Source organism: Poecile atricapillus, chromosome Z, assembly GCF_030490865.1.
Source record: "Poecile atricapillus isolate bPoeAtr1 chromosome Z, bPoeAtr1.hap1, whole genome shotgun sequence".
NCBI classification, from domain to species: Eukaryota; Metazoa; Chordata; class Aves; order Passeriformes; family Paridae; genus Poecile; species Poecile atricapillus.
The window spans coordinates 2,254,892-2,279,027 of NC_081289.1; the positions used below are offsets into that span (position 1 = coordinate 2,254,892).

The 24,136-nt window shown below is 39.5% G+C and overlaps 1 protein-coding gene across 3 annotated transcripts in view; it reads left to right on the forward strand.

The window, feature by feature from the left end:
- Window positions 1-24,136, forward strand: part of LOC131592839 (MICOS complex subunit MIC19-like) — a 125,057-nt gene that overhangs the window by 57,066 nt on the left and 43,855 nt on the right. For all 3 annotated transcript variants that reach the window (XM_058864651.1, XM_058864652.1, XM_058864653.1), the window contains exon 5: window positions 19,973-20,056. In XM_058864651.1, the coding sequence (XP_058720634.1) occupies window positions 19,973-20,056 (84 nt within the window). The remainder of the gene's footprint in view (window positions 1-19,972; window positions 20,057-24,136) is intronic.

The window sequence follows — 24,136 nt, forward strand, 5'->3', positions numbered from 1 at the left end:
ACCCAAACCAACCCAAACCAAACCAACCCAAACCAACCCAAACCAAACCAAACCAAACCAACCCAAACCAAACCAACCCAAACCAACCCAAACCAACCCAACCCAAACCAACCCAAACCAAACCAACCCAACCCAACCCAAACCAACCCAAACCAAACCAAACCAACCCAAACCAAACCAACCCAAACCAAACCAAACCAAACCAACCCAACCCAACCCAACCCAAACCAAACCAAACCAACCCAACCCAACCCAAACCAACCCAACCCAAACCAAACCAACCCAAACCAACCCAAACCAGCCCAAACCAAACCAAACCAACCCAAACCAAACCAACCCAACCCAACCCAAACCAACCCAACCCAAACCAAACCAAACCAAACCAACCCAAACCAACCCAAACCAAACCAAACCAACCCAACCCAAACCAAACCCAAACCAACCCAAACCAACCCAAACCAAACCAACCCAAACCAACCCAAACCAAACCAAACCAAACCAACCCAAACCAAACCAACCCAAACCAACCCAAACCAACCCAACCCAAACCAACCCAAACCAAACCAACCCAACCCAACCCAAACCAACCCAAACCAAACCAAACCAACCCAAACCAAACCAACCCAAACCAAACCAAACCAAACCAACCCAACCCAACCCAACCCAACCCAAACCAAACCAAACCAAACCAACCCAACCCAAACCAAACCGCCTCTCCCCAAACCTATATTTCGAATTAATGATTTTTTTTGGCAGAGATGTTCACATGATCATCACTAAGATACTCCTTGGAGCACAGAAAATTAATAAAAAAGGGTTTTGAAGACACCAACTCGAAGTTACCCTGAGGCTGAATTATCACAATATTTAAATTTTAATGTATTTATATATTACCTGGGTTGTTTATAGGAGAGAGCATTGATTGCTTTGCATTCCCAGCATCAGTGCTGATCAAATACTGTATAAAATTGTCACTGCCAGGTTTTCTTTCTGAAAATAGAGACTGAAATACAGAGGAATGGATTAAATTAACCCTGCTGTACTAACAGGTGGGAAAATGAAACTCCTGCTCTCTGATTTTTAATTTTAGAACAGAAAAGTTCCTTCTTCTGCTTCTGGATTGATTTGATTCTTAGTTGCAGTTGCATTGGGGTCAGGGCAGAATGATTTCAGGTACAGCTGATATTTCACTGTGCATTCCTCCTTCCACCATGGTTTTCATGGATGTAGCAATTAAAAGTAATTTTAAGACAAAATTTAGGAAAAATAAGGATCTGACATGGTGGGAGAGCTCTATAGAAATTTCTTATTTTTATTTATTTTCACCCTCTGACTCTCCTGAACACATTTAATCCACAGAGTTCTCTGCCCTGCTTTCATTTATTAGGAATGGTTTTAATTTGAAAACATCACGTGGCTTTTTCTGTGACAATGCAGATCAAAGTGATCACAGGTTCCCCACAAATGTTCAGCAGCTCTTTCCACTCCTGGACCTACAAATAATAAAATTAAGTTAATTTGTTCCTGCCTTAGATCTCTCTGTGGGCATGTGGAGCTTGCATGGCTGGGTTTTGTTGCATGCTGAGTGCTTGGCTTTTTTTAATTTTTATATTTTTAATATTTCTACATAAAAATAGACTCCATAGTTCTAAAAGAAACCAAACAAAAAAAACCTCTGTAGTTTATTTAAAGCAGAAAAAATTGTGCTAACAAGAATCACTCAAAGCTGTTAAATAAGGAGTGTTTGTAACTTGATTATTTGACATAATTTTTGTTCCTTGTGAAGCATTTAAGCAGTTTTGGGAAAGAGGCTCCCTTAAACTTTGGCTCTTAGGCCTGAAGTTTGAGACCTGTCCTAAATGTGGGCACTGGTGTAAAATGTAAATAAATTTTCCTATATAAATAGATCAATGTTTTGGGAAGAAATGAGGAGGGCAGAGTGGAGCCAGGTTTGATGATAATGAATTTTATTGATGGAATTCCAGAGTGCTCCCATTAGCCAGGAGCACCAGTGGGAATGGTTTCAAAATAAATGGGGATCCAGCCTCCCTGTGCACTCTGCTGAGATGGTTCTGATCTGATATTTTTCATAAGCAGATCATTAATTTTTTAAAAATTTAATATTCAGGCAAGTGAATAAGGTTATAGACATAATTTCTCCTTTAAATCTAAATTTCCTTGCCATTATGGGTTTATGACTGTCTAAACCTCAGTGATAAGATATTACAAACTATTAACCTACTCCATTTAACTTATTCTCTTAGATGTTTTTATTCCTTTTTATCCAGAGGTTGGTTTTTTTTTCTTAATACCCAAGCAATCTTTGAATTGCTTACAAGAGTAATTATGAATTTCTGAGCATTCCACAGATTTATATTTTTTTTTGGACCTCTGGAAGTATTAGAAATCATTTAACTGCAGACATCCCAAGGAAAAGAGCAGAATGATTGTATCTCCCATTCCTCATGCTGTGGGTGCATCTTTATTTTGAAAAATCCATCAATATCTTAAAAGAAAGAAAAAAATCCACCAGAAAAGAAGAAAATTCCCTTCTTCCAGTTGCACTTCCCAGTGTTCTTTGGTAAATCAGGTTCTCCAGCTGTAATTTGGGATTTTGTCACCTTTGACCTTTTCCACCCTCAGCTGAAGCTTTTCTTGTCTTGATTTGCTCCTTTTTGGTTCTTTTCCTTGATGGAACACCACAAATCTTGTTTTTAAAGCTTGTGTGGACCAGAAAAAGGTTTTCTTACCTCCTGCACTCCACCCTTGAGGGAATCAGGTGCTGAGGAGGTGGAAGAGGTCATTTTGTGGCTCAGCTCCTCTTGTCCAGTTGTTTTCATAAATTATAATTTTGGAATGACATGAATTATAAAATTGGAGTTAGAACAGGATTTTCTGCTCCTTTTCCATTTCCTTGTTGGTGTCCAAAGGTGAGAATTGAGCCAAGTGAGACCTGGAAGGAGAACCCTCCTCCATCCTTAGTCCAGATCCCAGAGCTGCAGATCCTTGTGCTCCTCCTTGCAGGATTCCTGGTTTCCTGCCAAGGCAGGGATTCATCCCTATGGAAATGGGAGATTCCAACCTGAGTTTTGGTCCCAATTCCTTCTCTGATTTCCTTAGGGAGGAAGAAATGTTCAGGGAGAATCTTTCTGTCTTCTGCCTCCTCACCCATCTCCCCAGCAAAGTCTCCCTGGAGCCTTCAGGAGGAGAATTCTCTCAGCCCTCTGTGGTTTTTTCCCAAATCCCTTCATTTTCCCCCATTTTATTTCCCTTTTTCCATAATTCCTGCATTTCTGTGTCTTCTTGATTTGCCAGTCTTGCTCTGAGAACAGCTCAGGAGCAGGAGATGAGCTGTGCTTGGGGTTTTACCTTCTCCTCTATTCAACTTCTCATACATTTTTTAGGTTTTTTACATGTAAATGTGTCAGCAAACAGAGAGAGGAATAAAATCCTTGACACAATTGTTCCTCCCCTAAATAATAAACAGAAAAAACTAAATTATAATCAGGGAATAGGAGGATAAAAGTGATTCCTCTCATGGAACTCCCAAGACTGAGTGCACTGGTGCTTGCACCCTCAGCAGTTATTTTATATCATTTTATAATATAATCATAAATATAATATATCATTATATAATATATTTTATATAATTTTATACCTCCAGCTACAAGGGTGAATCTTTGTCTTCAGGTTTTCTTTTCTGTTGTGCAAAAACTCCATTTAAAATATTGTTGTCACTTTTGAGCAGTTTGGGAATTTTTTTGTTATGTTGCTTTGGGGTTTTTTGAGGAGCTGAGCAAAGAGGAAATCAAATATTCAGGGACTTTGACACTCCCTGTTATATTAAACATAAACAAAGAAGACCCTGTAAAAGTATCAATGTTTGGTTTTGGTCCTACAGAATTCAGGGGTAGATTTGGAGTTAAGTATTAAATTAATTATATATATATATATATATATATATATATATATATATATATATATATAAATGATAAATATTAATATTAATATTTAACATAAATATTATATTATATTATATTATATTATATTATATTATATTATATTATATTATATTATATTATATTATATTATATTATATTATATTATATTATATTATACTATATTATATTATATATTAATTAAGTATTAAATTAATTATAGACATAAATAAAATAGATATTTATAAATATTTTAAAAAATATATAAATATAAATAAATAATAAATGCATAAATAATATAAATATATTTATATCTAATCACACACACACACGTGCAAAAATTTATACTCAGAGTGAGGAAAAATTCCACCTGTGTGCCTAAAAAACACCAAAAAATCCACCTGCTTTTGCTTTCCAGCTTAATTTTGATGGAATTAAGAATTCCAAATCCCTGCCTGCAATTTTTATGTCACTTGACCACAGCTCCATTATTGGCTCTCATTTAATTTGGGTATCCTGAACATTAAATACTTCCATGGTTCCTTGAAAATCAACTTGTTTGCTGCTAGAGTATTGATTTAGGAATAAAAATGTGTTGTCTGGAGTATTTCTCTGGTTTTTAGAGTAATGTAGAGTTTGGCAGAAGTAAAAGCACTGAAAGGTGAGACCTCCACAACTCCTGGACAGGGAGAAAATCAAACATAATAAAAATAAAATGTCTGCTTTGAATAGGGGCATTCCTCTCTGAGAATTGCTCATTGATTTTATCTCAGTTTTGGGTTTTTTTGGGTTGTTTTTAAGTTTTCATTGATGCAGCAGCTCTGTTTACACGGAGCTCAGACCATGTGCATTTTGGACTTTTTGTGTTACAGATTTAGAAAAATGAAAATTCATGTTCACTTAAGATTTTGAACCCTCACAGCTTAAATTTCAGGGAAAACTGCTGTGTCTGTTGTTTTCTTAATCACTCCTGTTAAATTTCAGGAGATAGAAGGTTTTTCCCCATCATTAAATAAGATTATTGCTCACTGTGTGCTACAGATTAAGCTTTCACAGGAGCAAACAAGACTCTGTTGTATTTTAGTTTATAGCAGGAATTTATATACTTTTTGTGTATATATCTATATCTATATCTATATCTATATCTATATATATCTCTATATATCTCTATATATCTATCTTTTATATTGTATTACATATTATATATTTATAATAATATATAATAACATAATATGTAATACTATAATATTATTAATATATAATTATATATAATAACATGTAATACTATATTATTATCAATAATATATAATTATATATTTATTTCCTATTGTATATGTTTATATATAAATATATATAAATACAGATTTATATATAAATATAAATATATATTTATGTATAAATATATATGAATATATAAAAATATATATACATATATATACACATATATATATTTTATATATATATTTATTTATATTTATACTTATACTTATACTTATATTTATATTTATATTTATATTTATATTTATATTTATATTTATATTTATATTTATATTTATATTTATATTTATATTTATATTGGAATTTCTGGTCCTGGGGTGATATTCACACAACAGAGATTCAGGGTTCCAGCTTTTCCTCTGGGATGTCTGGGAGCTGTAAGTCACTGCAGGAATGATAATCCTGCTTCTCCCCCAGTTTCCTGTCAGGATCTCAGTGTCCAAACAAAATTTAACTTGGGCATGGAAAACATTTCCTGCCCACCTGGAAATGGAGTGGAATGGGGCAGATGCTTGACCCTGTCCCTTGGAATAAAGAGAGGGAAAAATTCTCATTGCCAGGAGCTGGCTGGGTTTGGAAATGTAAAATACAGATTTTATTTGTCTTTAAAATCAGGGCTGGAGCCCCTCTGCCGTGGAGACAAGTGAGGGTGCTCGTCTGGAGAGGAGAAGGCTCCAGGGACAGATTCCAGAACATTCCAGGGCCTGGAGGGGCTCCAGGAGAGCTGGAGAGGGACTGGGGACAAGGCCTGGAGGGACAGGACACAGGGAATGGCTCCCACTGCCAGAGGACAGGGATGGATGGGATCTGGGGAAGGAATTCCTGGCTGGGCTGGAATTCCCAGAGCAGCCCCTGGATCCCTGGAAATGTCCAAGGCCAGGCTGGACAGGGCTTGGAGCAGCCTGGGACAGTGGGAAATTGTCCCTGCCATGGATGGGGTGGCACTGGATGAGCTTTAAAGTCCCTTTCAACCCAAACCCTTTTGTGATTCCATAATTCCAGATGCACCAGAAGATCCCTGTGAGGATTTTCCTGCATATTATTTTTATATAATTTTGGATGGTCAGAGACTGGTACAGAATAAGATTTATTACAAGAAAAATGGGATTTCTCTCAGAAAACAAGGTTTTTAACCTCTCCATCCATGGGTGTCTGTGTTAAATAAAGGCAGTGTCAGGTGAACTTGAATATCTGAGTTACCAGGCTGGTAGATGGGATAACTTGCAATTAAATGTAATTATAGCTATATATATAATATGTAATATAATCTCTTGTTTCTAGCACTGCAAAAATGTATTTTTTTCCCTTTTTGAAATTTCTTTTTGAAATCTCTTAACCTCATACTCCTCTAGTCCTAAAATTTTTGAAAAGGAGAATTTTAGAGCGGGGTAGAAGGGACCTTAAAGCCTTAAAGCCACCCATACCATGGGCAGGGACACCTCCCACTGTCCCAGGGTGCTCCAAGCCCTGTCCAGCCTGGCCTTGGACACTTCCAGGGATCCAGGAGCAGCCACAGCTGCTCTGGGAATTCCATCCCAGCCCCTCCCCACCCTCCCAGGGAAGAATTCCTTCAATCCCTAGCCTGGGGTTTTTCCTGTTTCATTGCAGAGCCACCTCTTGTTTAATAACGTGGATCTCAGCAGGGTGTCGTGTACTCCGTGTTAGAAAGGCTGAATAAACATTTTATGAGATACTTTCCTCTATTTATGATCAGTCATGTTTTGTTCTGCAGATTTTTCCTCTTCCTCTTAAAGGACAGAGCAAAGTTGTAACTCTTCTATCATTTCCAAATTAATCTAATTGGAACAATTCTTTGCCATTCTCAATTTCATGCAAATATCAGAGCCATTACTTGTGCAAATAGTTGGTGTGTCTCTCCACGTTTAGAAAATTAAGAATTAATTCTCACTGTGGGCTAGGACAAGCTGTATTGCATGACAAATAGATTGGAGGCTTGCAGGGAAAAAAAAAATAAAAAATAACACTTCACAAATCCAGCTGAGAGCTTTGCTTTCGAGCATTCACAGCATTGGGCAACACAAAAAGATTGTATAAAAATTGACATGTTTTAGCAACTCCCAAAAGAGGGTGGGTTTTTGGTTTTTTTCTCTTTTTCCCCATTATTATAGAAGTACTTGGCTGCTTCTATTTTTCTGAAGCATCCTATTGACTGGGATGAAACCTCTTTTTTAGAAAGCACTTTTTAAGTGTTTGCTTTCCCTTCCAGATGCTCTCACCCACAACAGAAAAAACATTTGTGTTAAAATAATGGTATTCCTTTAGAAAATGAATGGATTGTGGAGTCTCAGACTCCTGGCAAGCATCCCTGAGAGCCTGAAAAAGGAAAAGGGAAAGGAAAGGGGAAAGGGGAAAGGGGAAAGGGGAAAGGGAAAGGGAAAGGGAAAGGGAAAGGGAAAGGGAAAGGGAAAGGGAAAGGGAAAGGAAAGGAAAGGAAAGGAAAGGAAAGGAAAGGAAAGGAAAGGAAAGGAAAGGAAAGGAAAGGAAAGGAAAGGAAAGGAAAGGAAAAAGGAAAGGAAAAAGGAAAGGAAAAAGGAAAAAGGAAAGAGGAAAGGAAAAAGGAAAGAGGAAAGGAAAAAGGAAAGGAAAAAGGAAAAAGGAAAGGAATCTTTCTTGGGGCTGCACAAGGGGTTGAACCGAGGGCACAGCTCGTCCTCCTGCACAGGATGGCGCTTCCTCAATTTTGGGGTCATTTTTGGGAGATGCAGGAAGGGCACCATGGATTATCTGGGCAGGGACAATTTCCACCATCCCAGGCTGCTCCAAGCCCTGTCCAGCCTGGCCTTGGACATCCCAGGGATCCAGGGGCAGCCACAGCTGCTCTGGGAATTCCAGCCCAGCCAGGAATTCCTTCCCCAGATCCCATCCATCCCTGCCCTCTGGCAGTGGAAGCCATTCCCTGTGTCCTGTCCCTCCAGGCCTTGTCCCCAGTCCCTCTCCAGCTCTCCTGGAGCTCCTTGAATTCCTGGAATGTTCTGGAATCTCTCCCTGGAGCCTTCTCCTCTCCCAGAGTGGAAGTGGGAAGGGAGAAGCCTGAGGATCCAGCAGGGGTGGTTTCCTTTGGTGATCCTGGGATATGGAATCACTGTCCCTGTCTCCCAAGCGCTTCTCAGCACTTTTGTTCTTCTTTGGGTTGGAAATTGCTCTTTTTGCTGCCTGGATTTCTCTGTGCTCAGGACGAGGCTGATGCAGAAATTCACTGAGCAGAGACTTGCTCAAGCCATTGGATCCACTCAGGGTTTGTGGCTCAGCAGTATTAAATTCCTCATTAACTCTTCTTTTCCCTGCTGATGAGATTCTTTGTTTTGTTTTATATCTTGAGTTCCATTTAACAGCAGTTCCTCACCCCTTCAGCTGTTGCCCCAAGCAAGGAGAGGCAGCTCTGCACAAAGCTCTGGGTGTGGATCTGCCATCCCCACAGAAATTCTCATCTTGAGGGTGGTAAAAAAAGCTGGCAAGGTCGATTTTAGACTTACTTTGTTTTTCTGGCTGTGTAAAAACAGCATCACAGCAGCCAAAAGGGGCTGAAATTTGGGTCTCAAATCAAGGTTTTTGTCAGAAACAAAAGAAATACCACAAGAAATAAAATAGTTCCTTAGAGTTTCCTTCTGCTTATGATATTGAATAATTGACACATGACAGATTCCAGTGTTCTTAATTGTTTTATATATTGTTAAAGGATGTTTAGTGCACCAAGGAATCCACAGTCTGAGGTAACTGAAAGTGTGGATGTTTTCAGAGGTAATACAAACATCTCAACTTTTCAGGTTTTGCTGAGTGATCGGCTTCGCTGATAACTTGTGGCAATGAGTTCTGCAGGTTAATTATGCATTTAATTGGTTTCAAATTTGTTGCTTTTCAATTTCACTGTTCACTGAATATTTCCTCGGTCTTGTATTATGAGAGGGAGTAAATAGGAGAGCCTGGCTCACCTTCTCTGAACATTTAATTATTTTGTGTACCTCTCTCCTGTACACAGAGGGGTTTGGTCTTTATGTATCTCCAGCTTCTTTCTTTTCCAAAGCTCTTCTCTGCAGTGCCCAGAATATAAATATACAGGGAATGACCAGAGGATCTGTGAGGATCTGAATTTTATTTATATCAAATATTGTGATCTTACTCTGGTGCTGTCTTCTACTTCCCCTTTGCTTCGTAAATCCCCTCCTGTTTTTATCCTGTTTTAACACACAGGACAAGTTTTCCTTGGCTTTTCCTGCAGGAATATCAAGTTTTTCTCTGGGTCTTTATAGTCAGGATAAAACTAGTCAGTTGACTGGTGCTGACTTGTGCTTCCAAGTTATTTTCCATTCATCCTCATTGGATCCATCCCTGGAAGTGTCCAAGGCCAGCCTGGCTGGGGTTTGGAGCTCCCTGGGATAGTGGGAGGTGTCCCTGCCATGGCACTTCAAGGTCTTTTCCAACCCAAACCCATCTGGGATTTTACCTGCCATGATCTTCTCTGCTTTGACCTTTTTTGGCCATTTCAATACAATAATTTCTATGAAATCCATGAGGATTTCATTGAAGTTCATTATCACTTGCTTTACATTTTTCTGTGCATAAGATGCTATTGATCCTGTTGGACAGCTGCTTTATTCTTTCCAAGTGTGACAAAAATTTACACTAAACTGTATAAAAATTTTAGTAAAACCATGTAGAGCCATGGTTTTGGAACAATCCCTGCAGTGTTAAACCCTTTAAATGTTGTGTCAGCAAATGTTCATGACAGGGATGTCAGGAATAGAAATGTCAGCATCAGCCCCTCTCTTCCACATATTTCCTGCCTCCAATTACTTAATTATATTCATAAGTTTCAGGGTTTGTTTAGTTGCCCAGTCAAAAATTTCTGGTACACTCAGACATTCGCCATCTGAACAGGGAAAGGGCTTTAAAAAAAATAAATCATTGTCATTTATTTTTCTGCTGTGGTCTTCACAAAACCCAAGTCTTTGTTTCCCTCCCTGTCTTGCATTAAATCTGCTTTTTCCATCCAGTTTGAATATTTTCAGTGTTTAGAATATTATTTATTTCTGTTAGAATAACAGAAACACCAGCAGAGCTTGAAGTATAATTATGTTAAACACTGCACAGATGTGTAGTGAGTTCCAAGCTCTGCCCTGGAGACTCTGCAATCAAATGAGAAGAGAAATAAAAGTGCAGTGAGTGGAAGTTGGACACAGAAATTCAATGACACGTGTTATAGGATTATATAAAAGGAAGATGCTCACCAATAATCGATGCATAAATCAATCCCAGCTCCATTCAGAGCTGCTCTACTCAAGGTAATAATTCTCTGGTGTTTTTATTTCAGGATAAGTTGTTCAGTCTTTAAAGAAAATGCTGAAAGACCAGCATTGTAATTTAGTAATTAAAATACAAAGAGCATTAAATCCTGCTGTGTTCTCCCACTTTCCCAAGGCTTTGCTGGTTGTTTCTGGTAGTAATTTAAAGAGTTACTGTAACTATGTGGTATTAACTTAGGATTTTCACACTTAGTTAAATATTTTATGGATATAAAGTGAAGAACTGCAAACTGTCCTATTAATTATTTGAATTGAGTTTTTAGAGTGCTGGAAAAAATGAAACAGAGCTAAAAATGGACTTATTAATTGGGGTAAATCTTTAGTTTGATATTTGTGCACACCAATTACCTGTTCTTTACCACGTGAATTTTTTGTGTATCTCAATGCCAAAAGGTCTTTGAGGAAAGTTGGACATTCCAAAAGTTCACCAAAATTATCTTCCCTTGGCAATCCCTGAATTTCACTGTTAAGTCAAATATTCTGTTGAAAGATTCATTTGGTTCTGAGTTACATCTTCAGTCTGAAATTATCTGCTGGTTACAGTTCTTTTATTCTCAAGCTGAACAGGAAAATCTCTGGGAAATAAAATGGCTGCATAATTTGAGACAGAATCAATGAGTTTTGATGGTTTGTTTATTACTACTAAATAGAGGAATTCAATTTAACATGATCAAAATTCAGAAAAACACAGATAAAATACCTTTAAGACAACAGATTATCTGTATTTTTAGTGCCTTTTGGAACACCCAGAGATGAAGGTTCTGCTTGCGTTGTATCTTTCAAATTGAGAAAGACCTGATGTAGTTACAAGTGACTCAGTTCTGTGTCTTGAGCAGAAATCAATCCCTTGAATAGCAGAGCAGCAATAAATGTCCTTTTATTTGCTATTCCAAAGTGGATTTCCCTCCCTGGGCATCATCACATTTTGCCTTCAGTGGGAATTGGTTCTCAGGATAACAGATTGAGCAGCCACTTCCAATGAGGCAACCTTTGCTGGGAGGGAGTGATATCAATTCATGCAGAGTTTGGATCCCTTGATAGAAGAAGTGGGATATTCACAGATGGAAAATAACTCTGGAGAACGGCCCCTGATGCTGAGAGGCCTCTAATAAACACAAAATACAGGAGGTTTTCAATGGGATTCCAAATGAGATTGGCTTTGAAGTGGCTTCAATGAGGTGGTGAATTTTTATTGCTTTTATTAATGCAGCATCCCTAAGAATTATTTCACTCTTTATGTGCAGTCCATTGAATCTTCAGTTTACAAAGCACAAGAATTGGGCTTTTAAAATGGTGATAATGCTGGGTTTTGGACTGAAGAATGAAGAGTCCTAGGTGGAAAGCTTAAATTTCAAAATTTTCTCTGAATATTTGGGTATGAGGCAACTGAGGTGCAAATTTCTTCTCCCTGGCTTGGTTTTGGACCTCACTGGTGAATTTTTGAAGGGTGGTGCTTCCTTATGTTTTGCTTTGTTTTCCATCATGTTTTGTTTCAAAATGCATCAAATATTGGCTGACTCTGCTTAGCAATAACTTTTCTTTACCCTTCTGTTATTTAAACCAGGAATTTAAAAATATTTCTACAAAACCATCATTAATATCAATTCTGAAGGCGGTAAAAAAAATGGCAACGATATTTATGATTTGCTACAATAGCGGTGTAACAACAAAGATGGAAGTAGAACACAGTCCTAAATCAGTTTGCTGACAGGTTTTTTTCCTGAATTTTACAGGATAACGGTTCTCTTACTCTCTTTTATAGAGAGAAATCCACTTTGGCTCCTATGGAGCAGTCTCTGCTTCTTTCAATTTAGTGAAAAACTACATATTTGACATATGACTGAAACATCAGAAGCTGTCAGCCACGGTTAGAGACAATATTTGAATTGCTACAAATACCTGGCAGCACTACAGATAGTCTTTAAAATGTTTGATCTCCTTGGACTGTGTTGGCTGACTGAAAAGCATGGATAGAGTTTCAGGAATAAGTCATGCCTCTCTTTCATTCCCTGTGACATGCAGAGATGTAATTCAGATTTTTTCAGCGTCTCTTTTTCCTTTGAACCACGGTTGGATGGAAACACGAGGCTTTTCTGCCTGTTGCTAATCACTAGAATAGTCATGAGTGTATTTTAATTTTTATTTGCAAGGAAATAAAGTCTTCAGAGTCTGTTGTTTTGAAGCTGAACAAACCAGATGGTTCATTTGGAGTTTGGTGAGAAGTGGCAGCTTTTCTTTAGTGCTGATATTGTACAAGGACGGGTTGGACAGGGCTGGGAGCAGCCTGGTCTGGTGGAAGGGCTTGGAATGAGCAGATCTTGAAGGTTTCTTCCACCCCAAACCAGTCTGGGATTCTGTAAATGCTTCTGAAATGTAAATTTCTGGTCGCTTGGTACAAATGTGTGATTTTTCTGCTCTTGTTTTGGGGTAGGATCACAAAATAAATCAGGCTGGAAGAACTCAGGGTCCTCTCAAGTGGTTTCAGAACTTCCCTCCTGCTGCTTCTCCTCCGTGAGCCCTGTCCCTGCACGGGGTCTGAGGGGCCTTGCAGATGGAGAAGGCTCAGCAGAGCTTTCTGTCCCCGTGCTGGGAAGTTCTCAAACCCTGGCTGGACACAGCCTTGGGGTGCCAGCTGTGGCCTCTTCCTGCCCCTGCTTGAGCAGAAACCTCTGGGATCTCTCTGGGTGTGTCTGCTCTCCCTGAATCATCCACCTTCTCCTCCACGTGTCCCACGTTCTGCAGGGGCTGCCCAGGGAGGTTTGGAGCCCCCATCCCTGGAGGTGTCCAAGGGATTCCTGGAGGTGGCACTCAGAGCTCTGGGCTGGGGATGAGGTGAGGATTGGGCACAGCTTGGCTTTGATGATCTTGGAGGGCTTTTCCAGCCTCGGTGATTCTGAGATTTCCCTTGTTCAGCTTTTTATTCTGGCATAATACAATAGAACTCTTCTTGTTGGGGCAAAAACCTCAATGAATTTCTGCCTTGGTGGAGAGCGACGTTCCTGTGGGTTTTCCTGTACATATTCCCGTGACTCACATTAGGATTGGAATCTGTAACTCTTTTCTTGGCATTTGTACATTTGTGTTTTTCTCCTTTGGTCTATAACGAGATTCAGTAAATGAAGCTTCTTGTCACATCTTCTGTTCTACACTAGATCCTTACTTGTTCATAAATTCAATTTTTTAATTTTCTCCATTAGCCTCCTCCTCTCAATGTGATCTTTTTTATCTGCTCAACTCACTCTTTTAGGACTTCATTATTTTTAGAAAATGTACTGTAGCACATTTAATGGTAATTACAAAAGCTTGTTTTAATTACACTTGTCAAAGACTCCGTTTTATGATGCATTATTGGTGCTGCCGTTTCCAATTCCTAACAATTCTCCACCTTTACAAGTGGAAATGAACGTCCCTCTTTTCAAGAGATGTGTCCACATGATTTTTTTTGTGCTTAGGGATGATTTTATGAGTAGTGATAATTTGAAAGGAATTCTTTGAGGAGGAAGGGACCAGCATCTGTTCCCAAGAATGTCCATAAGTTCCTCGCATTGCCTGTTCAGAATGATGGGTGTATTTATATGCTGAAATAGAAGGTTCAAAATTAAAACTGGGGCAGTTAAACATCCATTAAATGTGGAAATTGAGATTTTTTTTTTTCCTTGGGACACTCCATGCAATGGAAGAGGAGAGTAGTTTTGCTGATTGTAATAATTTATGCAAATAATGCAGCTTTATCTGATTTTATCAACGTGCAAATGTGGATGCACAGGGCTATACCTGGGTGAGTGGGAGAGGAATTCAGTGGATGTCGGATCCCTGGGAACATGCAAGGTCAGGCTGGACAGGGCTCTGAGCAGCCTGATGGAGCTGAAGATGTCACTGTTTGTGCAGGGGTTTGGGAGATGATCCTTAAGGTCCCTTCCAGCCCAAACCATGATTTATGAAATGCCCAAAAACTGTTTTACCATGCGACACTCACAGCCTAGACCTGTATTCCGAGCTCTGGAATTCACACCTGGTTCTAACCCATGGATATGCTCATCCAGCAAACCTCAGGTTGGAAAAGGCATGGAAAACAAGTGTGGTAGAGGAAGATCATGCTTTGAGAAGATCATGCTTTCAGAAGATCATGCTTTGAGAAGATCATGCTTTGAGAAGATCATGTTTGGAGAAGATCATGCTTTGAGAAGATCATGTTTTGAGAAGGTCATGTTTGGAGATTATGTTTTGCGAAGATCATGTTTTGAGAAGGTCATGCTTTGAGAAGATCATGCTTTGAGAAGGTCATGTTTTGAGAAGATCATGTTTGGAGAGGATCATGTTTGGAGATCATGTTTTGAGAAGATCGTGTTTTGAGAAGGTCAGGTTTTGAGAAGATCATGTTTTGCAAAGGTCATGTTTGGAGATCATGTTTTGAGAATATCATGCTTTGAGAAGATCAGGTTTTGAGAAGATCAGGTTTTGAGAAGGTCATGTTTTGAGAAGATCAGATTTTGACAAGATCAGGTTTTGAGATGATCAGGTTTTGAGAAGGTCATGTTTTGAGAAGATCAGGTTTTGAGAAGATCATGTTTTGAGAAGATCAGGTTTTGAGAAGATCATGCTTTGAGAAGTTCATGCTTTGAGAAGATCAGGTTTTGAGAAGATCAGGTTTTGAGAAGATCAGGTTTTGAGATGATCAGGTTTTGAGAAGGTCATGTTTTGAGAAGATCATGCTTTGAGAAGATCAGGTTTTGAGAAGATCAGGTTTTGAGAAGGTCATGTTTTGAGAAGTTCATGCTTTGAGAAGTTCATGCTTTGAGAAGATCATGCTTTGAGAAGTTCATGCTTTGAGAAGTTCATGCTTTGAGAAGATCAGGTTTTGAGAAGATCAGGTTTTGAGGAGATCATGTTTTGGGATCTCTCTAGTGCTGGTGCATGCCACTCATCCTGAGCTGCCAGCAGATCTCCTGTGGGATGGTGCTGAGGGATCATCCTATGGGATGGTCTCCTGAGGGAGCTGCCACCACTCCCTTTTAACCTTTAATCCATTAATTTTTCCTACAGGCTCATTCCCAAGACCTGCAGATATTCCATGTGGGCTTTCCCATGAGAGGAGCCCTCATTGCTGTGCTCAGCATTTCCTTTGGAAAATCCTCACTCTGATGAGACAGGAGCTCTTCCAGCTCTTCCAGCCTCAGTGCCAGCTCTGGAATCCTTGGATGTGCCTTGGGAGGTCACCAGTCCCTTGGTGTCCATGCCCTGATGATCCTGAGGCAAGACCTTCAAAGGACTTTCACCTGGCTGATGTTAATTTCTAAATTCAGACTGGAATTTATTTTGAAACAGATCATTCTTTTCCCAGGAAAACACAAACTGCAGCTGTCTCAGCAGTCCCACTGTAAATTTTTGGGATGTTAATGAATTTGGGGCTTGGACTCTGTGCTGAGGGGCATCTCTAAACCTGGGACTGCTGAAGGCTTCAGGAGCTGAGTAAAATCTGCCTACAAACCAACATTAAACCACCTGATAATGATTTTTTTTTTATCCACTCCTTAAATAACAGCAATTTATGTCCACACACGCCTTGTCACATCCAGCAAGAGATTCCTTTTTTTTTATTTTAAAAATTTAATTATTAAACATAGATTTTCAATCAGCTAGATTTTTTTTCAGCTGCTTATTTGCTCTTTTCTGTCTCACAGAGGATAAAATAAATGTGGTTTTGTTGTATCCAGTGTGAGCAGGGCTTGGTTTTGTCACAGGATGGCTCTGCAGGTGTCCCTGCAGTCAGGTACAAGGTGATTCCTGGAATTTTTTTGTAGGGAAGAAATCCATTTTTCCAGTGATGGCAACTCCTACCAGTGCTGTGCCAAATCCAGGTGCTACCTTTGAAAACAAAACCCAGGCTGGCCTTTAAACCTTGGTCCAACTTCCTTGGGATTGCAGAGAAACTGTGTTTAATATTGGTGATCTGGTTTGGGTATTAAATTTGGGTGGTTTGGGAAGCAGAGGTGGCTTTTTGAAGCTGTTCTTTTAAAAACACCCAAGCAGAAGTTTTGTTTATTAGAATTTCTTTGTGAAGAAGCAACAAACCTGTTCCAGTATCTCATTTACACCTAAAGGGCAACATTCAGCTAATTGAAAACATGGCTGTCCTTAATTATTTTCCTGCAGCTCATTGACATTCACAGGGATCTTGTTGCTGCAGCCCCATCCATCCAATATTACTTTTTACAGGTTTTTATTTTTGCATTCAGTTCTCCTCTATTGGCATATTTATAGTCTGCTGTATAAATGAATAATTTTATTTATTATTTATTCATTTCAACTTTGCTGTCCCTGTGTTACTGTACAAGTGTCGGGGTGGAAGAAACTCTTTCTTGCTGAATTTCTTACTTGCCAACCAAATCTTCCATTACTTTCACAACACAGAGAAGCAAAACTTTGGATAAACAGATCATTTATTATTTTCTATACACTATTTCTCCTTTATCAGTGACAGATCAGGGCAATGAGCAGTAAAATCCAGCTGGTTTGATGATTAATTATTTTGAGGTGGGACAGGGAACCAAACCCAAAAATCCACCCAATAAACAAACCAACTTCCCAAATAAATCAAATATCCAGGGAAAATCTTCCATTCAGAGTGATATCCTTGGAATAAATGTTATTGCCTTCCCTGATCACAGCAAAACAGAGGAAAGGGATTTAAGCTCAGCTTAAATCCTGGAGGATAAGGATGGTTTTTGTCTCCTCCGTCATTGCTGTGCCCTTGACCTGTTGTGCTTTACACCCTGCAAAGCTCTGCCCTCGTGAATATCAGAAATGGGGTGAGTGAATTCAGTCAGGAGCTTCTTCCCTTGGTTTTGGGTTTTACTCCATCCCACTGCCCTTCCAGGGTCAGTTTTAGTTCCAGGTCTTGGACAGAATCATGGGGAACAAGACTGGATTGTGAGAACTGAACCTTACCCGAGTTCTCATGAGCTTTATGGAATATTAATTACATCTTTTCTTTTATTAATTCTGTCTTTTCTTCGTCACTGGCCTGTTTTGCACAACAGGAATGTTCTGGAGATCTTCTGTGTTTTGGGGATCTTGGGATGGTTAGACATGGAATATTTGCATTGGATACCCATGAAGATGCCTTGCAGATATGGAATAGGAAATGTGGAATATGAGATCTGAAATATTAGACATGGAAAATGAGATCTGGAAAATCAGATCTGGAATATGATGTATGGAATATGAGATATGGAATGTTATATATGGATTATTAAATCTGGCATATCATACAGAGAATATGAGATCCGAAATATTATACATGGAAAATGAGATCTGGAAAATGAGATCTGGAATATGAGATCTGGAATATGAAACATAGAATATGAGATATGGAATGTTATATATGGAATATGAGATCTGGAATATGAGATCTGGAATGTTATATATGGATTATTAAATCTGGCATATGATACATAGAATATTAGATCTGGAATATGAGGTCTGGAATATGAGATCTGGATTATTAGATATTGAATATTAGATCTGGAATATGAGGTCTGGAATATGAGATCTGGATTATTAGATATTGAATATTAGATATGGAATATGAAGATATGGAATGTGATACCTGGAATATGAGTTATGGAACATGAGATATGGAATATTAGATGTGGAAAATGAGATCTGGAGTATGATGTATGGAATATGAGATATAGAATGTTATATATGGAATATTAGATCTGGAATATGAGATCTGGAATGTTAGATATTGACTATGAGATATGGAATATGAGATCTGGAATGTTAGATGTGGACTATGAGGTCTGGAATGTGAGGAGTTCTGGCACAAGTTTCCAGAGAAATTTGGCTGCCCCTGGATCCCTGGATGTGTCCAAGGCCAGTTTGGATGGGGCTTGGAGCAGCCTGGGGTGGTGGAAGGTGTTGGGGTTGGAATGAGATGATTTTTAACCCAACCAATTAATTCCAAACAATTCCAACCCAAACCATTCCATGAATCCCTATTAGGGAGAGGATGCTCTGGGGGGAATACACAAAACCTGCAGTGAATTTTAGGTGGTTCTGGAACCACTGGGTCTGGGAGATCATCAGGGATTACCTGTAAGAAACAAACCCTGATCAGTACAAACCATGGGAATTTGGCTGTGGAATATTTCATGGAATTAACTCTGGAGAACCTGTAACTAGCAAGGCAAGGCTGATTTAAATTCTGGTGGGCAGGGCATGTGCTCCATGGAATTCTGATGGAGAGGCTGGCAGAGGACAGAGTTTGATTCATCTAAAATATGGCTTTTGGGGGGATTTTTGAAGAAAAGACCCCAACAATTTCCAAGTGGTTTTCTGCGTTTTTCCAGATACATCTGACATGCCTGTAGAGTTTTTTTTTTGCATTGTTTCTGTTTAATTGTTTTAATTTAATTTTAATTTAATTGTTTCTGTTTTTTGCATTGTTTCTGTTTAAATAATTAAATTTATTATTTATATAATAAATTTAATTTGGATTTTAACTTTTTTTGCATGCTTCAGGACATAGAAACCAAGGTAAGCAGTTGAATAAGGAAACAAGTGAATATCCAAACTTTTTAATGTATTCCTTGGGTGTTTACTAAAAAAACCCCAAAAATTGATCTTGACAAAGGGAATCGAGTCTTGTATCTGTACAATATGTGGTGTAATTGTTATAATGGCCTTCAGTAGATAATTATTAGTCACTAAAGATATTTTATTAAAAAATTATGAACCTGGAAAGTATTTGCATTGATAATTTAGGTGTTAAATCCTTCATAGCTTGTTAAAAAATCACTTGTCTGCTATTTACACTGCAAGACTTGCAGCTTTATATATTTTTAATAAATTCCTCTGTGCATATGTGCTTTTTAAATGTATTTTCTAATTTTTAATGAGTTCCCTTAATCCTAGAAAATGGGAAATAATGCAGATGAAAAGCCAAAACCATCGATTTGCTGAGAGCACTGTCTCTTAAAAGAACACTCAGGTCATATTAGGATTGAAAAGATAAATATTTTAAATTATTCTGTGTTATTTTAGGTTATTGGACATGAGAGTGATCCCATGTTTGAGTTTTTCAATTTAGTGGATACTTCAACCAATCTGGGAGTTTCCAGAGGAGTGATTCCTTATTAAAGAGGACAGGAGAGTTTTGGATGCACTTTTTAGCAACTACATAAAAGGATTTTGTTCTTCCCAAATATCCACCTGTTTGGAATTAGGTTTTCCTAAGTTTAGAAGTGATTTGCCAAGTTAATTCAAATTAAAAAGTAAAAATAAATCCCAGCCTGGAGCATTCTGGTGACGTTTCCAAATCCATTTGGGCAAACTCGGGCAGAGCTGTTGAGGAGGGGAGGAAAAAGCCCAGAATTAGGAATAATATCCTTGATTCAATAATTTTATTATTCTATTCCTTTTTTTTTCTAGGCCAGGCAGCTGGAAGAGAAGGAGAGGGAGCTGAAGAAACACGATGCCTACTACAAAGAGCAGCTGGCTCGGCTGGAAGAGAGGGTAAAACCCTTTTTTCCCTTTTTAATGAATATTTTTCCCATTTTTTTTTTCCCTTTCTGTTCATTTCTGCTCCTGGTTATATTTACAAGATGACTTTTTTAAGGAGGTAAAGATTAAAATTCTGGCCAGAGGGGTTATTTTTGTATTGCTGGTGCTGTTTCTGGCTTAATATTGACAAGGTGGAAGGTTTGATGGGAGAATATTTGTTTTCTGTACTAACAAACTTCTCACATTCGCTGTGGGATTTCATCTGTCACGGTAATTACAGACAGAAAAATGAAATAATGAGGTTATTTTACACCAACGCTGATGAAGAGCCAGTGAAAGTGAAGAAGTGTCACCAAGTAAAATAATTTAAATTAAAATAACAACAAAAAAAAGTGAAGTGTGAAGGGACATAGTGAATTTCTGCTTTCAGTGGGTGGAATTAGTGATTCCTCCATCAGCACATGGAGAGTTTAATTTTAATTCCAAGTTTATACCATGTTTAAAAAGCACTTCTGTGTCTTTATCTCATCACAGACTTGAAATTAAACTGTAGAGAGCAGCTTGGGAAGCTGTGGGACTTGCTTACAGTGGCTTAACATATTGCTGTTAACATTCCCATTCTTTACAGGGTATTATTTTATAGGATGTTAATTTCAAATAATTACTGCTGTCATCATTTCCTGGCTCCCAGGTTGGTTGTAACCTCCAGCCTGAATACATTTTCCTCCTTTACCCCTCTGCCTTCTTCCTGAGCTTATATATCGGTGATTAATTCAGATTTTTTTTTGTTAGTTGGTTGTGAAAATTATTAACAAGATGCATATTCATTGAAGCAGCTTAGCAGGCCAGAAGAAAACCCCTTTTTTTTTCTGGATTAGGAAGAAGAACATGTTGCATGAATTATCAGTGTGTATAATTGGTGTTAATGAATATTTTAAATCCAGGGTACATCCGATACCATCTCGGTGTTTTGTCCTCCCTTTTTGAAGATGACATTAATGAAATCCCGTGCTCTTGGCAGTGAAAAGGAGTTTGAAAGGATGAGGGGAAATCAGTTTAATGATTCTAAATTGGTGCATTATTTAAACAGCTAAAAATTAAGATCCTTCACCAAATAACTCCACAGAACACTTTCCTTTTTCTCCAGTGGCTGCCTTGGTGTTGGAGGGAAAAAACTCCAGTGGGATTTTATCCAGACTGGATTTTCTGGGGTGGTTGTAGCTGTGTGGAATAATTCATGGCAAAGGATGTCTGATAAACCATGGATATTGGACAGCTTTTTCTTTCCCCTTTTTTTATCTTTTACATCTTTTTAGATGTTTTTCCTGGTCACATATTTTCCTTTCTCACATTCATGTGGGTCACTGGTACGGTGGCTTCACTTGCTCCTGTTAGTGAAGACTCCAATGTGTGTAAATACATTTTTGTGCTGTGTGAGGGAGATAATGAACTTTAAATAACTTTATTTGAGTTCTGCTGGAGTGCCACCCCCAGGAGATGTGAAATAGGAAATTCTGCCACCTCTTGGTTTCTCTGCCTGGCTTGGAAATCCCCAGAATTGCAGCAAGTAGAGATTTCCTCGTTTTTTACCATGGGTGATGTTTGCTCTGTGTTCAGAGTTTTTGTGGTACCAAGCCTTGTCTTTTCATTCTGACTCCTTATTTGTCAGGTAAAATCCTCTGCTTTTCCAAGTTGTCATCCAGTTTGTCATCAAGGTAGATTTTCATCTCTCTCCTACACAAAAAAAGTGCTGTTCCAGCTCTGAGAGGAGCGAGCTCTGTGTTCCAAATCTGACTTGGAATTTCTTCAGAGGGGTGGAGACTGTGGAGTGCAAACCTGGAAAAGCAGAAGGGTCAGAGCTCCTGTAATCCCACCTTCCCCAAGGCTGAGCCCTGCAGCCCTCACTGGGCTCACCTCTGAGCTTCTGTGCTGGGAAATTTGAAAATTGGGATGGAAATAGAGCCAAAAAAAAAAAGAAAAAGGAAAGTCTGGAAATGACAGAGCATGAAAAGAGGCTGGTTTGTTGTTCCTGAACTTGTCCTGCTTTCAGTGGAAGGTGCACAGAGACAGAGCAAGGGCTGCTCAGCAGAGGGAATTTCGGAACAGGAGGTGGGGTGGGAGCAAGCAGAGCTCGGAGAATTAATGTCAGGGTGCAGAAATGTTCAATCCGAGTCTGTCACCTGTGACAAAGAATGCTAATTACAATCTCAGATCATTCCCACATCAAATAAGCACACTTTAAAAACACTTCAGTTATGCCTATGTGGTATTTCTGGCTGTTGCATCATGAAGTGTCAGAGCTCATCTCGATGATTAATTGGCTTTTTGATTACTTAGCCTTTTCAATTAGAAGCTTCGTATTTGTGTTCTTCAGTGCTGCTGAAAAAACAATGCAGACGTTGATAATAAAGGGAGATGACAACAGGACAGATTAGTGTCAGCACAGCGTGCTCCTTATGGAGAAAATTATCCATATTCAGTGCCAGATGAAGCCTGTCAATTATAAAATATTTCAGTGACTGAGGGAAGATGCTCAACCTTTACTGGGTATTAATACAGGACAAAATAACTGCACAAGTGACAGCTGCGATAGTAAAACATCAACAGTTCTATTCTCCAGGGGAATAACCGTTCATAAATTTGGTTTATGTGCTAAAAACCTTTTGATACTTCCCCAAAACCCAGCAATTCCCCTAACAGCTGCCAGTGTTTCTAGGTCAAAGATAGCACATAAGCTATTAGTTATTACATGCTCCACAGCAGCAGAGCAATAGCAGAGAGTTTAACAAAGCAGTTCAAGAACAACCTTGCCCTGCTCTGCATCTGACTGGGATGTGCAGCTGTGGTTTAGGTGTTCTCACGTGAAGCTTGGAGGGGAATTTGTCGCTGTTTTTCGTCGTCCACCTACGGGATGAAAGTGGTTCTTGACTACAGCAAAACCCAGAGGTGAAACAGTGCTGAAGTCACTGAGTTTTGTGTTAATTATTTACTTAAAAGTGCAAGGTCCTGCACAAGGTTCAGGGCAATCCAGGCACAAATCCAGGCTGAGGGGAGAAGAGGGTGGAGAGCAGCCGTGGTGGAAGGATTTGGGGATTTGGGGAATGAGGAGCTGGACATGCCCTGGCCATGGGCATTGGGACCCAGCACCCACCGTGGGCAGCACAGGATGGGGGAGATTCTGTTCCTCAGCCTCCCTCAGGTGAGACCCCACCTGCAGAGCTGCCCCAGCCCTGGGGACAACAGCAGCAGGACCTGGAGCTGCTGGAGGAAATCCAGAGGAATCCATGGAGCTGCTCCAGGGCTGGAGCCCCTCTGCTCTGGAGCCAGGCTGGGAGAGCTGGGAATGTTCTCCTGGAGAGAAGAAGGCTCCAGGGAGAGCTTCCAGCACATTCCAGGGCCTGAAGGGGCTCCAGGAGAGCTGGAGAGGGACTGGTGACAAGGCCTGGAGGGACAGGACACAGGGAATGGCTTCCACTGCCAGAGGGCAGGGATGGATAGGATCTGGGGAAGGAATTCCTGGCTGGGCTGGAATTCCCAGAGCAGCTGTGGCTGCCCCTGGATCCCTGGAATGTCCAAGTCTAAGGTTGGACAGGGCTGGGAGCAGCCTGGGACAGTGGAAATTGTCCCTGCCCATGGATGGGGTGGAACTGGATCATCCTGAAAGTCTTTTCTAACCCACACCGTTCTGTGATTCTCTAAGGAGACAATAAATCTGTTTTAGAGGAAAGAGCCCCATTGTGAAATCAGAGCCCTTTTTCAAGGAATGCCATTCCTACCCTGTGCCACATGCTCAGGATCTCTCTCTGTCCTCACTCAATGCACGTCCCTGCATTTCTGGTGTTTCTAGGAACAACTTGCTGTCTTCTCTGTCTAGTCCCTCAAATTCCAGTGGAGAGGTGCAGCATTTCTGCCTGGTTTCAGTGCCAGTCCCCAGCCCAGTGTCTGTAAACTTTATTTATAACCAGCTCTGTATCTCCAGTGTCCCTGTGCTGTGCAGCTTCCAGTCCCCGTCAACACTGGCACAGGATTTTCATGCAGAGCAGCTTGACATCCCATTTTTCCTGACATCCCATTTTTCCTGACATCCCAGTT